The sequence below is a fragment of the Myotis brandtii genome, unplaced genomic scaffold (genome assembly GCF_000412655.1).
Source record: "Myotis brandtii unplaced genomic scaffold, ASM41265v1 scaffold84, whole genome shotgun sequence".
In the NCBI taxonomy this organism is placed as follows: Eukaryota; Metazoa; Chordata; class Mammalia; order Chiroptera; family Vespertilionidae; genus Myotis; species Myotis brandtii.
In genome coordinates this window covers 9,890,887-9,908,411 of record NW_005371410.1, presented here as the reverse complement: position 1 = coordinate 9,908,411, position 17,525 = coordinate 9,890,887, and the positions used below count along the sequence as shown (strand labels likewise).

Here is a 17,525-nt window from a genome sequence, read left to right as displayed (position 1 = left end):
AATAAGCAGCAAAAATAACATTTTCAAGAATGGTGGCAAATTTAGTGACTTGCAACAATTAGCATTTATCCAAAATAAGATACAAGCCACAGAGCTAGCATAAACAAACAAATACATATAAGGGGAAACTACCAATAAAACTATACTTTATAGAGTTTTACTATGCATACTGTTGATAATAATATTACTGACAAGAAAGCTGGGATCTCTGAATGTTAAATAAGAGAAAAGGTGACATATGGGAACACAAAGTTATTTAAATACATAATATTTTAAACACTACCAATTTTCACTATTTAAAAATTCTCTCCTTTCCCTTTCCCTTAGTTCTCTTTCTAACCAGCATGCAAAATTTAGCATGCTCTAATTCTAAAAAGTCTTGTAAAGTATATATGATTAAAGGACCAATTCTAGATAAATGCAGAAACAGCAGCTTTTAAAAGCATTCTTAACAAATAAATATGTAACTTCAATTACTTGACATTGCACAATATGTACTAGACAATATATACTAGATTTAAGTTTTTATAAAGATATTACAAATCACCGTTTATAATTCAAATAATATTTTCGATAAAAATTATGCTGTGTCCATTCATCCAAAGAAAAATCACTGAATGACAAAATACTACAGTTATCATCTTACCTCACTTCAGTTTTGAATTACATGCAATGATCCACTTTCTGCTGCTTCCATTTTCTATACTATTTATTCTGTGCTATATATAAAAGACATATACTTCATTCCTCAAATAACATTTTTGTCTATGTCTCTCTGTATAAACACAATAGTACATTTATGATTAGCACTATACCACATATAAGATGACTGATTCATTTAAGAAACTGTCTCTAAAGAGAAGATGGCAATTTGTCTAAAAGCAGGGTTCATGTATATTTGACCTTGATTTGCTCTTGCTTATCCTATGATTTTGGGAGATATATGAACACACCAGAGCTTCATAAAAACTGTACACAGGTTATTACCTCTTGAATATGTGCTGCAACTGCTGCTTTTGTATCAAAATCTAAACCTTGAATTCTTTCAATAAATTCTTCTTTCTTCTGACACTAAAATAAATGAATAAAATGATCATTTATACTTTATAGGGTATAGTTCTTAATATGTTGTAAATAACTGAAAACTCATCAGGGTAAAACTCTTGGCTATGTTTTGAACAGTACAATGAGGGTTTTGTTTTGTTTTGCATTTAAATGGTCTCTTTAATATGCTTACCTAATAAAAAGATAACAATTTAGAAGTATTTATTTAAAAGGCAAGGCATTGAAAATCCATACTATTTTTATGCCTCAAAGTTCTAAAGTGGGAAACCATTACACAACCCATCTGAGGTCAGTACAATATTATTATGCTAACTTTACAAACAGAGAAGTAAAGAATCAAGAACTTGTTTCAGGGAGGATAAGTTACTTGCCAAAAAACACAGTGAGTCAGTGGCAGAATTCGGAATACAGCCAAAATGCTCAGTCTTTGGCTATCATCAAACAACACAGCCTTTCTTCTTGGGGAAAAAATTGTAAGCAATTTTTACCTCAAGCTTACAATTCATTCTCACATCTTTAGCCTATCAATCTAAGAAACCTACTTTTGTATACCAGTTCAACATTTATAAGGTAATACAATAAATATTTGACTTATTTATAACAAAGTGACTAGGGGCAAAATTTAAGAATGTATATACAAGTACACAAGTGTCAAGTGGAATAAAGGCAGCATTTGTGTAACATTTTAAAGACATTATATAAATTAAAGATATTAAAATGCAAACTCAAACTTTTTATTTCTAAACGGTATTAAATAGCAGTTTAACATGCATCTTAATCTCTGCCTCCCCTCTACATCTCTTATACCGCACTCCAACTGCCAGCGTAACTGTATTCCTCCAGCTACCAAATGAGAAGTGCATACAAAATAACCAGCACTGCCTTGTCTAGCCCAGTGGCATCTCCTGGGCCAATTACTGAACACCAGTGAAGACTACATACTCACAAAAAGAAAATCAACTCTTTGATCATTAAGAAACTTAGCAAAATTCTGATTTATATTTATATATTTATTATATCAAATCATAATATCCTATTTCTATTGCCATACAATTTAACTTAAACACATTTCCATAATGCAGAAAGTTCTATTATTGTGTAAAAACAAAATTATTAGGATGACATAATAATATTTAAAATTAAATGACCAGGAACATGCAATTCCTAGCTGTGACTAGAGAAGGAAGCCAAAATTTGGGATATAAAACAAAAATTTGTTTAAAAACAAGAAGTTTTATGTATAAGTAATATTTGACAGGCCTAGTAAGAACAATTAAGAATGACTTTGGACAGTACATTTGCAGCATATATAAAATCACTTTTTATGTAGCATATATAAAATTTCAATTTAATGCTTTTGAAAATGTTAACTTATACATAGTTTCTGAGCTAATGAGCATATAAAATAGTGAGAGACTATAACTCACTAAAGGGACAGTCCCCCAATTCAACTGTCATATCTGTCTGCCTTCAATTTTTTTTTTTAATGAGAGAGAATCATGGACCGGCTGCCTCCCGCATGCCCCCTACTGGGGATGGAGCCCGCAACTCAGGCATGTGTCCTGACCGGGAATCTAACCTGGACCTCCTGGTTCATAAGTCGAAGCTCTACCACTGAGCCACGCCGGCCCTGCTGTCTGCCTTCAATTTAAACTAAACAGAAACTCTTTCCTTTCCTAAGCCCTAAAGCCGCTGTTTCTTTATTTACACTACCTTTAGGAGCTCAGCCCTTAACACAGTCATAACACAAATCAATGAGATTCTTCCTTTACACTTAAAATATCCACAAAGTCTTAAGAATGCTGAAAATGCTTTATCAATAGGTTAGGCTTTCTTAAAGAATATAGAATGAATGTCATAGGATTTTGAAGGGCAGAAAAGAGAAAGATTATCAAGATGGAAAAGAGAATGAGAGAAGATTCAAACTCTGAAGTTAAATAATCAGACCAAATGTTTTATATCAGTGCTGTCCACACAGAAATCACTAGCTACACATGGCTACTAAGTATGGATGGACCTAGAGAAGAGACGGGAAATTTTTTTCTGCCTAGGGCCACTTGGATATTTATAACATCATTCAAGGGACATACAAAATTATCCACATCCACTTGAAAATTAGCCTGCTATATTTGGTCAAACATTTAATTAACTCACCCCCAATGCCTTGGCAGGGCCAGACCAAATGATTTCTCGGCCTTATAGGGCCCTCGGGCCAGACGTTCCCCACCCCTGACCTAGAGGGTATTATGCTAAGTGAAATAATTCAGACAGAGAAAGACAAATACCAAATAACTTCACTTATATTTGGAATCTAAAGAACATATAAACAAACAAATAAAACAGAAACAAACTCATAGAAACAGAAAATAGACTGATGGTTGCCAGAGGAAATGAGGGTTGCGGGACTGGGTGAAAAAGGTAAAAGGATTGAGAACAACAGATATGTAGTTACAAAGTAGTATAAAGTACAGCATAGGGAATATAGTCAATAACGTAATAACTATGTATGGTGCCACGTGGATATTGGAAATATCAGGGAGAATACTTTGTAAAGTATATTATTGTCTAACCACAATGCTGTACAAAATACAAAATTAAAAAATAACAATACTGATTGTAAACTATAATTAAAAAACTTTAAAAAATTAATAAAAGAAAATGATACCCTCTATTTTCTAGCTTACTTTACAATATCATACTGATGCATATTTATAATTATTCTTTTACACAACTTTCCCATTCTGTGCCTTCTCTTATGCCTTAATCTCCTCAACTATTCTTCCTCCCTATTCCAATGACTATTTGAAATAATATCTACCTTATAAACCCTTCCCAGATTATGTGGATCTAAAGTACAGGGAATCATAACCAGCTGATATATTAATAGGAAAAATTAAGAATACTTAGCATTGCTAGAAAATCCCGTTTTAATTGCATGTACATATTAAAAATGTACATACCTAATATGATAATTGGTGATTTCTAGCATGGCTTCATTAAGTAGTATTTTTGTTTGTTAAATATATTTTTATTGATTTCAGAAAGGAAGGAGAGGGAGAGAGAGACAGAAACATCAATGATGAGAGAGAATCATTGATTGGCTGCCTCCTGCATACCCTCTACTGGGGATGGGGCCCGAAACCCAGGCATGTGCCCTTGACCAGAATCGAACCTAAGACACTTCAGTTCACAGGCCGACACTCTATCCACCGAGCCAAACCAGCTAGGGCGATTAAGTAGTTTTTTAAAAAACAGGCCCATTACATAGTTCTGCTTTACTTTAGTAATAAAGGAAAATGACATGAACATCAAATGTAAAAAAAGTCCTGGTAAATTTTTTTGGGAAACACTCAATGGGTTTAGTAACCTATGAAATGCTTTATTTATCTTATTTTTTTTTATTAGTTAAGATATTACAAATGTGTCCTCATTCCCCCCCATTAACCCCCAACCTCCCCCTGCTTTATTTATCTTAGTAAGAAAAAGGACCACTATTTCCATGGCATTCTTTTCATTTTCCATCATCTGGGATACTACCATGTGAACTATAGAAAACAGTAAGGGAGGGGGAAGCAGCTTAGATTTTTATAATATTCTTTTGTTGCCTTTACAGATGGTGATAATGATGGCTTCTTTAATATTTTAGGCTTTCCCTAAACTGTTCATTTTAAAAGTCCTTGGTTCTGCTCCATTGCTACTATCACTTTTAGTAACTAGCAATAACAACTAAATGGTAGCCAGAAGTAATAACCAAATGTATGGTGTCACTATGTTGTCCAAATTTATATAATATTCACCAATAGGGTTATTTTTAAAAGCAAATACAGTACACAAAGGCTGTATGTTAATAATTTAGAGCTGTTTCTAATTCAGAATCTGATGACCAAATTAGAACAGCAATGACTACAAACATTATATTTCATTTAATACGAAATCAATTATGAAGTAAACACCTGTACATTATACAGCATGAAACTTTAATAACATACATTGTATATACAGCTCCCAAGCAGTCAGCTCTAAAAGCCAACACTCTTTTGGGTGTATTATTTCTAACATACGCGTGTAAAACATTATTAGTGGCCACATTATTGGTTTACCAACACTTCATTCAATAAAGAACTGAGATAGTTTACATTTACATTGTGCCCTGGCCAGGTAGCTCAGTTGGTTAGAGCATCGTCCTGATACACCAAAGGTTGTGGGTTCAATCTCTGGTCAGGGTACATACAAGAATCAACCAATGACTGTATAAATAAGTAAAACAACAAATTGATGTTTCTCTCTGTTTCTCTCAGGGTTTGTCTCTCTTCCTGTCTCTAAAATGAATAAATTTAATGAAAAATTTAAAGTATCGTTGTGATAATCCATCCAAATACTGGCTGATTAAAGGAAACATCAGACTGAAGTTGAATCTCAACTCTCTGGCCTACTAACAATATGACCTAAATCTAGAGCGACCACTTCTGTCTGGGGCAGTCCCAGTTTATACAAGCAGTGCCACTGTAATTGTTAATAGTACCCCTTTTTGACTCTCATAAGTGTTTTAATTTTGGATAACTTAAATATCATCCTACATAAACTCCAATTCCCTTATCTGAAAAAGAGATATTATAAGAAAACCTATATAAGGTAATAGCTATTATTATTATTAGTCATTGATTAAAAGGGCAATATAACAATAACCCAGACTCCTAAAACATTTTTCATAATTTCTGTCTCCTTTATATGGCCATTCTCACTTTTCTTCAGTAGCACACACACATGCATGCATTAATCATAAGGATGTTTTGAGAGGGTTTTAAAGGTATCTTTAAGGAAACTTGAAAAACTTGGGGCCCTTAGAAGCCTCAGAATAAAGAATAATTAAAGATTTTAGATCATATGACTATCTGGTAATATAACTAAAATTTGAAATAAAATAAGAGAATAACTCTTTTTCTTCAAAATCTAAAATCTCTAACACAGACTTTGAAAACCAATGGCCCATCCTGAAGTCTTTCAGAAACTAGAGCCTAAAAAAGCATAAAGAAGTTACCAAAATGAAATATGAAGAAATTTCAAACTTACCTGAACTGCACAACCCAGTAAAAGTAAAAGCAACTTTTTAACTTCTTCTGTGCCTTGTTCTAAAATAAAAACAATAACTGAGTATAACATTTTACATTAGTTCAATTCTCTCTTATATCGATAGAAGCACGTCTACATAGGTAATATTCACAACTTGACTAAAAGATTAAGAATGTATGTACAATGAAAAATTTAAGAAAACAGCTGTGTGTGCACAATGTGGTAATAGCAGGAGAAATGGACAAGGATCTCAATTTTGAGGAGCTACAGTATAGATAAAATAGGCTTCAAAGTTCTGTGCAATAAAGTATGCTAACTATAAATCCACTACTTTTCCATAAATGATTATACTACACCAGCATACTAAATTAAGAACTGTTGATATAGGGACATACCCCAAGATCAGCTAAAATGGTTCCCAACATATCAGGCTTCTTTTAGGCCAGTGGTTCTCAACCTTTCTAATGCCACGACCCGGCTACTCATATGTGGGCGTATCTGCATGTGGGCGGACCCGCCTGGAGACGGATAGAGGAGCGGTGTCTCAGTTCCTAAGACCATCGAAAATATGTGTTTTCCGATGGTCTTAGGCGACCCCTGTGAAAGGATCGTTCGACCCCCAAAGGGGTCGCGACCCACAGGTTGAGAACCACTGTATTTAGGCCTATTATTGTTTTCTTTCTAAAATATCTTGTATGAGTCATCTACGAGTAAAATTTAAATGGCTTTACACTGTGTAGGTTCATGAGGATCAAAACCTTGTCAGTTACAGCGAAACTGGTAAAAATAAATGTATATAATGAGCTGGACAAAATTAATGGTCTGTAACAGAACTGAAGAACACATTTGCTATCCAATTCAACTGAGGTTTGCTTAAAACATTCAGCAGACAAAAAAAAAGTCAATTCTTTGGACCAGAATTTCACCATCAGGCCAATCTGGTTTTTGATAAAGTACAATCTTCTTTTCAAACATTTCCTCCTACTCTCCACGAAACAGCCTACTTTCTTAGCTACATTAATCACCTTTCCCCCAATATAAATACATACAAACTGCCTTAACTTCTGTTACTCTGCCTTTCTTCCCTTCCCTCTTGTCCCTCTACTTACTAATCACAATCCTAGGCACAGCTGTATGTAACACCTCTGTGTAGTCTTCTCTGACCTAACCATCAATGGTCCCAAACCTCACTAATCTGCCAACTTGAATAAGTAATAGCTCCATATTTTATGTCTTAACAGTTTTACATATCTCTATTTTGTACCAATTCTTACATGATTTCCCAGTAATCTATATCTCTCAGCAAAACACAAGGTCCTGAAGAGCATAGACCATTTTCTTTATATTGTTGGTCCCTACTTGGTAGGCAATTACTAAATACATGTGGAAATAAAAATAATTCCATTCTACATATAAAATATTTTTTCATTTTTTATTTGTATAGCCAAATATCCCAGAATATCACCCCCATCTAACTGGTAGTTTCTTCAATAAAAACAGCTATGTGATTTTAGTTTTTATTTTGGTGGAGGTATGATTTGGAGAAAATAACTTTATTTGGGTTACATGCAGCCTGTTAGAAGAAGTCCATTGTTGAAATGGTTATGTAGTTGCTCATTTCAATTATTCAAAAATTAAAACTCTAAATATGTCATTTAAAATCTAGTAAAGTACTGGAACTTTGAAAAAAATAATTTAAATGATCTAAGAAACTGGTTCTCATCTTTCCATTCAGAAGTAATTTATATTTATAAATTACAGCATATCAATCAATAAAACCTTAGACTCAAACAACTGTGGCAATGGTACATAGTAGATATATAAAAAGAAACCTAAAAATTATGTCAAAAGCACTTGTAAGGTTATGTTCCTTGAAGCCTACAGCTACATTATCTTCTATCCTTGTTTATGACACACTAAAACTTATCACAGAAAACCATCAATTTGGTATAGTAGAAAAAACATCAGACTTAGTGAAAATTTATGTCTGATCCCATCCACAACTTACAAATATTCTGAGTTTATTTTCTCTATATAAAATGGAATATTACCTCCAGCTTTCCCTATAGAGTCATGAAAAACTTGGTCTGTTGATGTAAATAAGCAAGATCTGGGTAAGCATTCTAGAATTACAAAAGGCAAAGACTTTATTATCACATTATGCTAAAGTTAACACTTACCACAAAAGGGGGTTTTGCCAATAATTAAGATATTTGGCAATGACATCATGATCAACTGCTGCAAAGTCTCCTATAAAAAGATATCCAAAGGTTGTTACATAGGAAATGCTGACTAGGTAATTACTCAACAAGCTATAACTTATAATTTGTACACTTCTCAGCACGTGTGCTATACTGCAATTAAAAGGCTTTTAAAAATATAAGTAAATGTTAAAAAATCACAAAAAAATAAAAAAATGTGAAAAAATATATCTAAGGTTTTAAATCTTTTGTAACTTTAAGTTAATGAATTAAATAACTAAATTATAATATCAGGTAGACTTCAGTTATTAAAATATGTCAAGCACCCACAAAATAAGTGTCAAGTTGAACTGGTCTAATATTTATTTGGAAATCTGAGTTTTAAGTGTTATATTATTAAACAATATTTCTCAATAAAAGATTAAGTATATGTACTCATTTGGGTTTTCTGTTACTTCTCCGAGGGAACTAAAAATATCAACCTGAGCCTGGCTGGTGTGGTTCAGTGGTTGAGTGTCCACCCAGGAACCAAGAGGTTGCTGGTTCGATTCCCAGTCATGGCACATGCCTGGGTTGCGGGCTCAATCCCCAGTGCATTGTGGGAAGGGTAGGAAGTAAAACAAAAGTATAAAGTTTTAAAAATGATGAACCTTATTAAATATTGGAATTAATACGGAAAATTTTACCTTTTACTTTATTTCCAAGTGTTAGTTTTAAGTTATGTTTGAAAGTACTAATATTAGGTAAAGTAGCTAAAAATTATACAGATTTTAAAAACCCAAATTTTTCTAAAACCTCCATTTCTAGTGGCTCTTCAGAGGATTCTATCTATATTTTTATAAAAAATTCCTGTCTCCCTATTCCAATCTTATAAGTAACATTTAAAAATATACAAGACATGAGACTAGAGGCTAAAACAGATTGCTACTGTTAAAGCTCTATTATATCATCCTCAGACATTCCAGACTTTTCCTAGCTCTAAAGATATTCATCATTAAGGTGCTAAGAAATGGAAAAATAATACATCAATGAACTCAAGATAAATATGACTTTGTTAAATAGGAGGACCAAAATAATGGACAGATTAAGGATAATATGTACTAATAAAGATACTGTGATTTGTTACTAAAGTGATAAGAAACCTATAAAAATGGATGGAGAGCCCTAACCGGTTTGGCTCAGTGGATGGAGCGTCGGCCTGCGGACTGAAAGGTCCCAGGTTCTATTCCCGGTCAAGGACATGTACCTTGGTTTCAGGCACATCCTCAGTAGGAAATGTGCAAGAGGCAGCTGATCGATGTTTCTCTCTCATCGATGTTTCTAACTCTCTATCCCTCTCCCTCTCCCTTCCTCTCTTAAAAAATCAATAAAATATATTTTTAAAAAATAAAAATGGATGGAGAAAGAAATAATTTTATCAATACAACTGAAAGAAAATGACGTATGAGAAAATCAGGACAGGCATTCATTCACAAATATTTATTGTGTATTTATTATCTGCCAGGCATTGTTTTAGAAACTGAAATGTAACAATGAACAAACAAAAATGTTAGGGGTAGACAGAAAATAAGTAAATGTTTTTGGTGATAAATTCTAATGACAAAGCAGGGAATTGAAGAGGAGTATTGGTGTAAGTGGAGATGAGAAGGTGGCAATTTCTTAGAGGCATGCAAATATTCAAATATAAATAACATGAGAGTTTTCAGGACCATTAAAAAGCAATACTTGGTAAAGGTTTGGGCTCATTACCCTTTCATGAATCACACACTGAGCAAAATGGTTCTTTGAGATTCTTATAAACTATTTTAAAAATTCAAACATAATTACATTTATCATGCTATTTGTATTTCTTCCTCTTATCTTTGTTACTAGTGAAACGAATTAAAACTATTTTACCATAGTTCAGTAAGCTACAGAAAAAAAATTAAATGAATGACATTAAAAGTAAAGAACATGGAACCAATGTGTCAAAAATATGATGGAATATAAAGCATTTGTTGTATAAACTAAGGGTCTTTTTCCTCAGCTACTGAATGGTAAACTCCAAATGTTGCTTAGTAAATAGAGATTAAAGAAAAACCTTAAACAGTAGTACCTGCTTTCTCTGGCAACTACATTAATGGTACTAGACCTGATTTCTGTTTTTAGTAGTAATGCAAAAACTTCCTTATAAATTTAAATTTTCTAATTGTAAAGTGTTCTTTTCAAACCTCAAAAAATTCAGATTGCCCAGCAACGTGGCTCAGATTTCAAGATGAGATGCTAGACTACCAATGCCATGCTAAAGTGATGTTTTGAAACCAGCTCTGTTTCGTTTTCTTTTCTTTTTAAGGATTTTATGATTATTTTTTAATCCTCACCGGAAGATATATTTTCATTGATTTTAGAGAAAGAGGAAAGGAGAAGAGAGAAAAATTGGTTGCTCTCCGTAAGCACGAACCCACAACCTGGGTATGTGCCCTGATCGGGAATCGAACCTACAACCCTTTGGTGCACTGGACGATGATCTAACCAACTGAACCACACCAGCCAGCTGAAACCAGTTTTAAGATCCTTAGCCCAACACCTACCTCAGGCTCAAGAGGATTTTTTTGGGAAAAGTTACTGGAGACCCTTGGCTTTTCCCTCTCGCCCCCCTCCCACCATGGGAGAGAGAAGAGAGGTGTTTCCCCTTCACTTCATGGCTACTAAGAGGGTATTTAAAAGAACCGCTTTGAGAGCTGGCATTTATTCCTTGAAGCTGGGAGAGACCCATTCCTGTGGAAAGTAGAAAGGCAAAACTGCAGCGGGAGATATCTGAATAATGTCTGCCAATTCTGAGCAAATTTTGATTTTCTATCAATGATAGGGCGGAGATATAAGTCCCACAATTAGATGTGACAGGAGTGTAGGATCTGGACCTGTGGTCATTTTAAAAGGGATCCCATCCACGTAGTCTTCTTGCTTTGGGCTAGTCTCTCTCAGCTGAAAGAGGCTGGAGGTGTAGTATTCAAAGCAGAGGCTGGGGTGGTAGTGTGAGTATAGGCACGGTCTATCAAGGGAGCAGCCATCAGGAATTCCTGGTAGGGAAAAGCTGAGTTACCCCGCCCCTTCCCTGCACCCCTACCCAAGGATCCTACAAAAGATCTATTCAGCCTTGAATACCAATTCCAGAGAGGCCAAACTAGAATACAAAAGTACCTGTTCCTTCCAACTTTCATCTAGAAAGGGAAACGAAGGTGAACAGTTAGTCGGTGGTGTGTGAGCAAGCTAAATAGCCATCTCATGCGGTGAATAAAGAAAAATTGAATTTACTTAAGGAAAAGGGGATGGGGGATGGGGACATCCAAAGGGAAGGGGACACGGCACTGAGCCAAAGGGTATTGGGCCCACGATGGCAGCAAAAATATACTTAGGGCCGTAAAACAGGGAAGGGTATAAAAGAAGCAACAGGAAAGCCTAGGCTGGGGTGCTTTGGCTCACTGAGAAGTCAGAGAAAAGGGGGCGTTGGAGACAGGTTCAGGGGTTACCTGGGATAAGCTGCCACTGCCCATGGCTTCCCTGGTTGCAAGTCTCATGGGGTTCCTTAGAGGTTAGGGGATACATGGCTGTGGGGGCAGAGGAGAGGGAAGGGAATGGCACAGGTATGCTCCTTGGAGGGAGAGCATGCACTGGGTCCTTTGTCCTGAGGGTATTTATATCTCGAAAGTGGAAATCTTAGGGGAGGTCTCAGGGGAGGATCTTAATAAAATATTTATCAGCTTTATAGGTGTGCTCTTTCAGGGTCATGGTCTCCACTGATTTAGTGCCAGGGCAGGGGGTCATTAGTCAATGTAGGTGGTCCTAAGGCAGCCAGATTGTCCGGTTTTGCTGCTTTTCTGGCCTGGAACTGAAATACAACTGAGGCTTAGATGTTATCTTTAGGGAAGAAAAGGTCAGGGGGGCTCAACCACATGACTAGCGATATGCTAGGGGGGATAGGTTACCCTGGGGGTGAGGTTCTTGTTTTCCCAGTTTTGCCCCTTGCTCTGCTCATGTCTGTCAGAAGGCAAGGGGATGAATAGGCTACCTCTCCCCTCGGTAGTCTAACCAGCAGCAAACTGGGGGAGGAAAGCAGCTTTCATGTTAAATGTACTTCTGAGTTTTGAATATCAAATATTTTACCTCAAATATTTTTTCTTAGGGGTATATAAGATATACAAATTTTATATTTTTAATTGCTTTAGAAAGACTCTTGGGGGGGAAAGTCTGATTTTTCCAAAAGATAGGTAATTTAACAGGTGACAAGAACTGCATTAATTTAAACTTTGTTAACTTGAAATCTGTCATATTAAAGCAGGCCATGTGAGAATAAAAAATATTTTTAGTAAGTCTATTAATTGTGTAAATAAGATGATTGATCTATTTCTGAACATACAACACAAGTGCCTTTGAAACATTTTACCTAAGAATATGAAACCTGGGGGCAAGTAGAGATGGTTTGATAAACTGGTTCTAAAGAAAGGGCATAGGAGAGTGGTACAAGGAGAATTTCAACTATCAGTGATATTTTATGATTTAAATATCTGAAACAATATTGACAAAATGTTATAATATTCAATCACTTCTAGCCCTAAATTAGTCCACCGGTATTCAAACTTAGATTAAAAAAAAAAGGTATAACTAGTCATCCAGCAAATGTTAATGAAATACATACAGATATGTCTAAAAAAGAGAGTGACAGTCAAGAAAAAGCAAATTGGCCCTGGCCGGGTTGCTCAATAGTTAGAGTGTAATCCTGATACACCAAGGTTGCGGATTTGATTCCCAGTCCAAGGCACATACAGAATCAACCAATAAATGCATAAATAAGTGGAACCACAACTCGTTGTTTCTCTCTCTCTCTCTCATATCAACAAATACGTAAATAAAAAAGAAAAGAAAAAGAAAATCGTTATTAATATCATCTTGGCACTATTAACATCTGGGCTTAAAAACATTTATAAAAAATTTAGCATAGACTTTTATTTCTGGCAACAAGGAGTACTAGATATTAGAAAGGAATCTAAAAATGCTGAATGATTAAAAAATTTTTTAAATATATGACTAAGTTCAAAACAAGGTAAAAAGATAATTTCTCAGTTAAAAGATAAAACAGAAAAAATTAAGTCCTGTCTCAGGAAGCAAGGAAAAAGCTGTTTTTCTTAGCCTTTGGTAGATATTGAGGAGGGTTGTTTCCCTAAGGATTTGGAATAACATAGTACCAGTTAAAAAGATATATGTAAACACTTAAGTACATCATTATACAAAGATGCAGAAAAAGAGATCCAGAAGTATATATATTCAGGCACTATAGTGGTAATCTCTATAAGGCACTGGAACTGTTCATAATTTACGTTTTTTCTAGTTTTCTATAGTAAACAACTATTGATTCTAAAATAATATAAAGCTGCTTAAAATAAATTAAAAGTAGTTCTGGGTTGGTTGTAAGAAAAGCAACACATCTTCTCTGAAGCAATGAATACTTGGCCCAGACACAAAAGTATTCCCATAGATAAATTTCCTCCCAAAATGATCTCACAATTAAAACACACACACACCCCATTACCACCACTGCTACCACCAGCCACCATGAGAAATAGCAAACAGAAAACACAAGGCAGATTCAGATCCCTACAGATCTGATTTCAGATTTTGGAATTATCAGACATAAAATCTAAAATAGAAAATTTTAAATTTATAAAAAAGTAAATGAAGAAATTAAAGAATAATTAATAAACAAAATGAAGAAAAAAACATGAAAAAAAGATCACACAGAGCTTCTAGAAAGGAAAGATATAATTATTGAGGGTCAAAATTAATCAGTGGGTAAAACAGAGATTTCACAAATATGCAGGGCAAATTAGCAAACTGAAAAGATAGTTTGGAAAATCTTCTCAGAATTTAGCACAAGATTGAATATAAAAGAAAAAATATATTTTTTGTTAATTTCCATTGATTTTTAGAGAGAGTGGAAGGGAGGGGGAGAGACAGAGAGAGAGAGAGAGAAACATCGAAGTAAGAATGATACAGTGATTGGCCTCCAACACATGCCCTGACCAGGGCCAGGGATTCACCTGCAACTGAGGTACGTGCCCTTGACTGGAATTCAACCTGGACCCTTTAGTCCACAGGCCAATGCTCTAATCACTAAGCAAAACCAGCTAGGGTTAAAAGAAAATTTAATAAACATGGAGGATAGAGTTAAGAAAGCCTAGTATACATTTAATAGAAATATTTGAAGTATATCTGGTAACAGGATAGTAAAAAGTCAATATCAGAAGAGACAAAACTAGCAGCCAGGAGTGAAAACATTTAAAAAATTAGACTGATAGCTAACTTCTCCAGAACAATAAAGAATCCAGAGACAGAAGAATAAAATCTGCAAAACATTGTGAGGAAACTCATTGCACCCAATAACATGGCTTTAAAGCGTACAAAGGAAAACTTGACCAATCCAATCTATCATCATAATGGGAGATTTCAAGTCATCTTTCTCAATAACTGGGAGATCAAGAGACAAAATTAATCAGGCTGCAAAAGGTTTCAACAATACAATTAACAAACAAGCTTGCTCTAACTCTGCATCCAAACAATTAAAGAATACACATCTCTTTCAAGCACACATGGAATTTTAATAAAATCTGACAACATACTAGGCCAAGTCAAGTAATTTTTAACAAATGTCAAAAAGTCAGTATCATACAAACCAAATTCTTTGACCAAAATTAAACAAATTGCTTTAAAAATACCATTATTTTTGGAAATCTAAAAGCATAGTTTAAATAACTCATAACTGAAAATAGAAATCATAACAAAAATTAGAAAATTCACAGAATAAACATTTAAAAAATACAACATGCTAAAATTTGTCTGATGCAGCTATAGCAATTCTTAGAGGTATATTGATAACCTTGAGAATGCTCATTTTTAAATTGTGAAATATGCATCCAATTTAAGTTTAAAAAAGAACAATAAAAGGTACACTCTTGAAAGGCATAATTAGAGCAAGCTAACAAAATATTGCATTATACAAATCTCAGAAAACTGATAACTAGTTTTAAAAATTTATAAAATATAATAATTATTTGTGAAATTAGATAATGATGAAGTGTTTACTTGTATCTTAACATTGCATAAAAGGAACTATGTCATTATTGTTCTATCTTCAGGAAACAGACCAGTACCTGGCATATAATAAGCATTGTTAGGTGATTGATCCTAAGTAACACAACAATGTATGTGAGCAGATATTAAAATATAATAGATGGGGAAAAAACACACTTACCTGATAATAACATTTTATCTGTCTCACCAAAATGGATAGATTATGAATTCTAAGTGAGGCATCATTGTTGACTTTTTTATTTACTCTCTGACTCTCCGATTTAGGATTACTGAAAGAAATTTTAAAAAATAGTTTTAACTAAAATTATACTGAAATATACTATCAACCTATAGATGACTGAAAATAATCATATATTTTTCTTTAAACAAATTGTACATTCATCTACATTATGAGAGATGATTCAAAAGGACAGATGATTACTTTGAAACATATTCTGTGCTTCTAATGAATAAAAATGCACCTGATATTTCTAAGACAATAGCAAAATAAATTTGAAACACAAGTCAGATGTTGCCCTTCATTCTCATTTTGTCTCTACAACTTCCTTGGATAAATAACCTCTTATTTCCTTGAATAAATATATTTTTTTCCACAACCTAAAATAAAGCTATTTAAAATCAAGAATGTAAACTATGGGCTAATAACTAATAAATGTCCTATCTTCTCACTGGATAATGAAGAGTATATGTGAACAGGCAACATCCCAGGGAAATTAAAGAATGCAGTGATGACACAGGTTAACACTTTTATCTTGGATAATCTTTATAAATTTAATGAAAGCAAAGATTTAATAACATCAAACTTAAAAGCTTCTTAAGGAAACCATCAACAAAATGAAAAGGCGACCTATGGAATGAAAAATAAAATTGCAAATCATGATAAAGGGTTAATATCCAAATGATATAAAGAACTCCATACAACTCAATAGCAAAACACCAACAAATAATCCAATTTTAAAATGGGCAAAGAAACTGAGCAGACATTTTTCCAAAGAAGATAAACAAATGGCTAACATACAAGAAAAGGTGCTCAACACCACTAATCATCAGGCAAATTGAAACTACAATGAGATATCACCTCATATCTACTACAATGGCTATTACATCAAAAGAGAAGAGATAACAAGTGTTGGTATGCGGAGAAGAGGGAACCCTTGTGTGCTGTTGGTGGGAATGTAAATTGGTGCGATCACTATGGAGGTTCCTCAAAAAATTAAAAATAGAACTATCATATAATCCAGCAATCCCACTTCTGAGTATATATCCAAAGGAGGTGAAATCAAGATTTTAAATTGTTCTCTGCAGGTACACAGCAGCATTATTTACAATAGCCAAGATATGGAAATAACTTAAGTATACATCAACAGATAAATGGATAAAGATCTGACACACACACACACACACACACACACACACACACACACACACACACATTATTCAGCTATAAGAAAGAAGGAAATCCTGCCCACTCAGGAGTGGCTCAGTGGTTGGGTGTCGACCCAGGAAGTCACTGATTCAATTCCTGGTTGGGGCATATGCCCGGGTGTGGGCTTGATCCCCAGTGGGAGGGCACATAAAAGGCAGCCTATCAATGATTCTCTCTCATCATTGATTTTCTATCTCTCTCTCTCCCTTCCTCTCTGAAATCGAGAGAGAGAGAGAGAGAGAGAGAGAGAGAAATCCTACCATTTGCAACAACATGGATGGACCTTGACAGCATTATGTTAAATGAAAGTACCCAGAGACAGAAAAATACTCTGTTCTCATTTACATGTGGAATTTTTAAAAAGTCAAATTCATAAAAACAGAAAATAGAAAAGTAGTTGCCAGGGGCTAAGGGGGTGAAGGGACTAGAAAGAGGTTGGTAAAAGGGTACAAATTTTCTTTTCTTTTGTTTTTTTGTTGTTGTTATTGTTAATCCTCACCTAAGGATATTTTTCCCATTGATTTATTTTTAGAGAGTGGAAAGGAGGCAGAGAGAAAGAGAGGGAGGGAGGGAGGGAGGAACACTGATTTGAGAGAGACACATCAATTGGTTGCCTCCCCCCCCCCCCCCCCCCCCCG

General features: G+C 34.5%; 1 protein-coding gene across 5 annotated transcripts in view; it reads right to left on the bottom strand.

Annotated features, from left to right (window-relative positions):
* The window catches only part of CCDC88A (coiled-coil domain containing 88A), a 106,530-nt gene that overhangs the window by 66,307 nt on the left and 22,698 nt on the right, over positions 1–17,525 (bottom strand). For all 5 annotated transcript variants that reach the window (XM_005884598.2, XM_005884601.2, XM_005884600.2 and 2 more), the window contains exons 3-6: positions 15,622–15,730; positions 8,316–8,385; positions 6,136–6,194; positions 988–1,071 (exon numbers count right to left, since the gene is read on the bottom strand). In XM_005884598.2, coding sequence (XP_005884660.1) covers positions 988–1,071; positions 6,136–6,194; positions 8,316–8,385; positions 15,622–15,730 — 322 coding nt within the window. The remainder of the gene's footprint in view (positions 1–987; positions 1,072–6,135; positions 6,195–8,315; positions 8,386–15,621; positions 15,731–17,525) is intronic.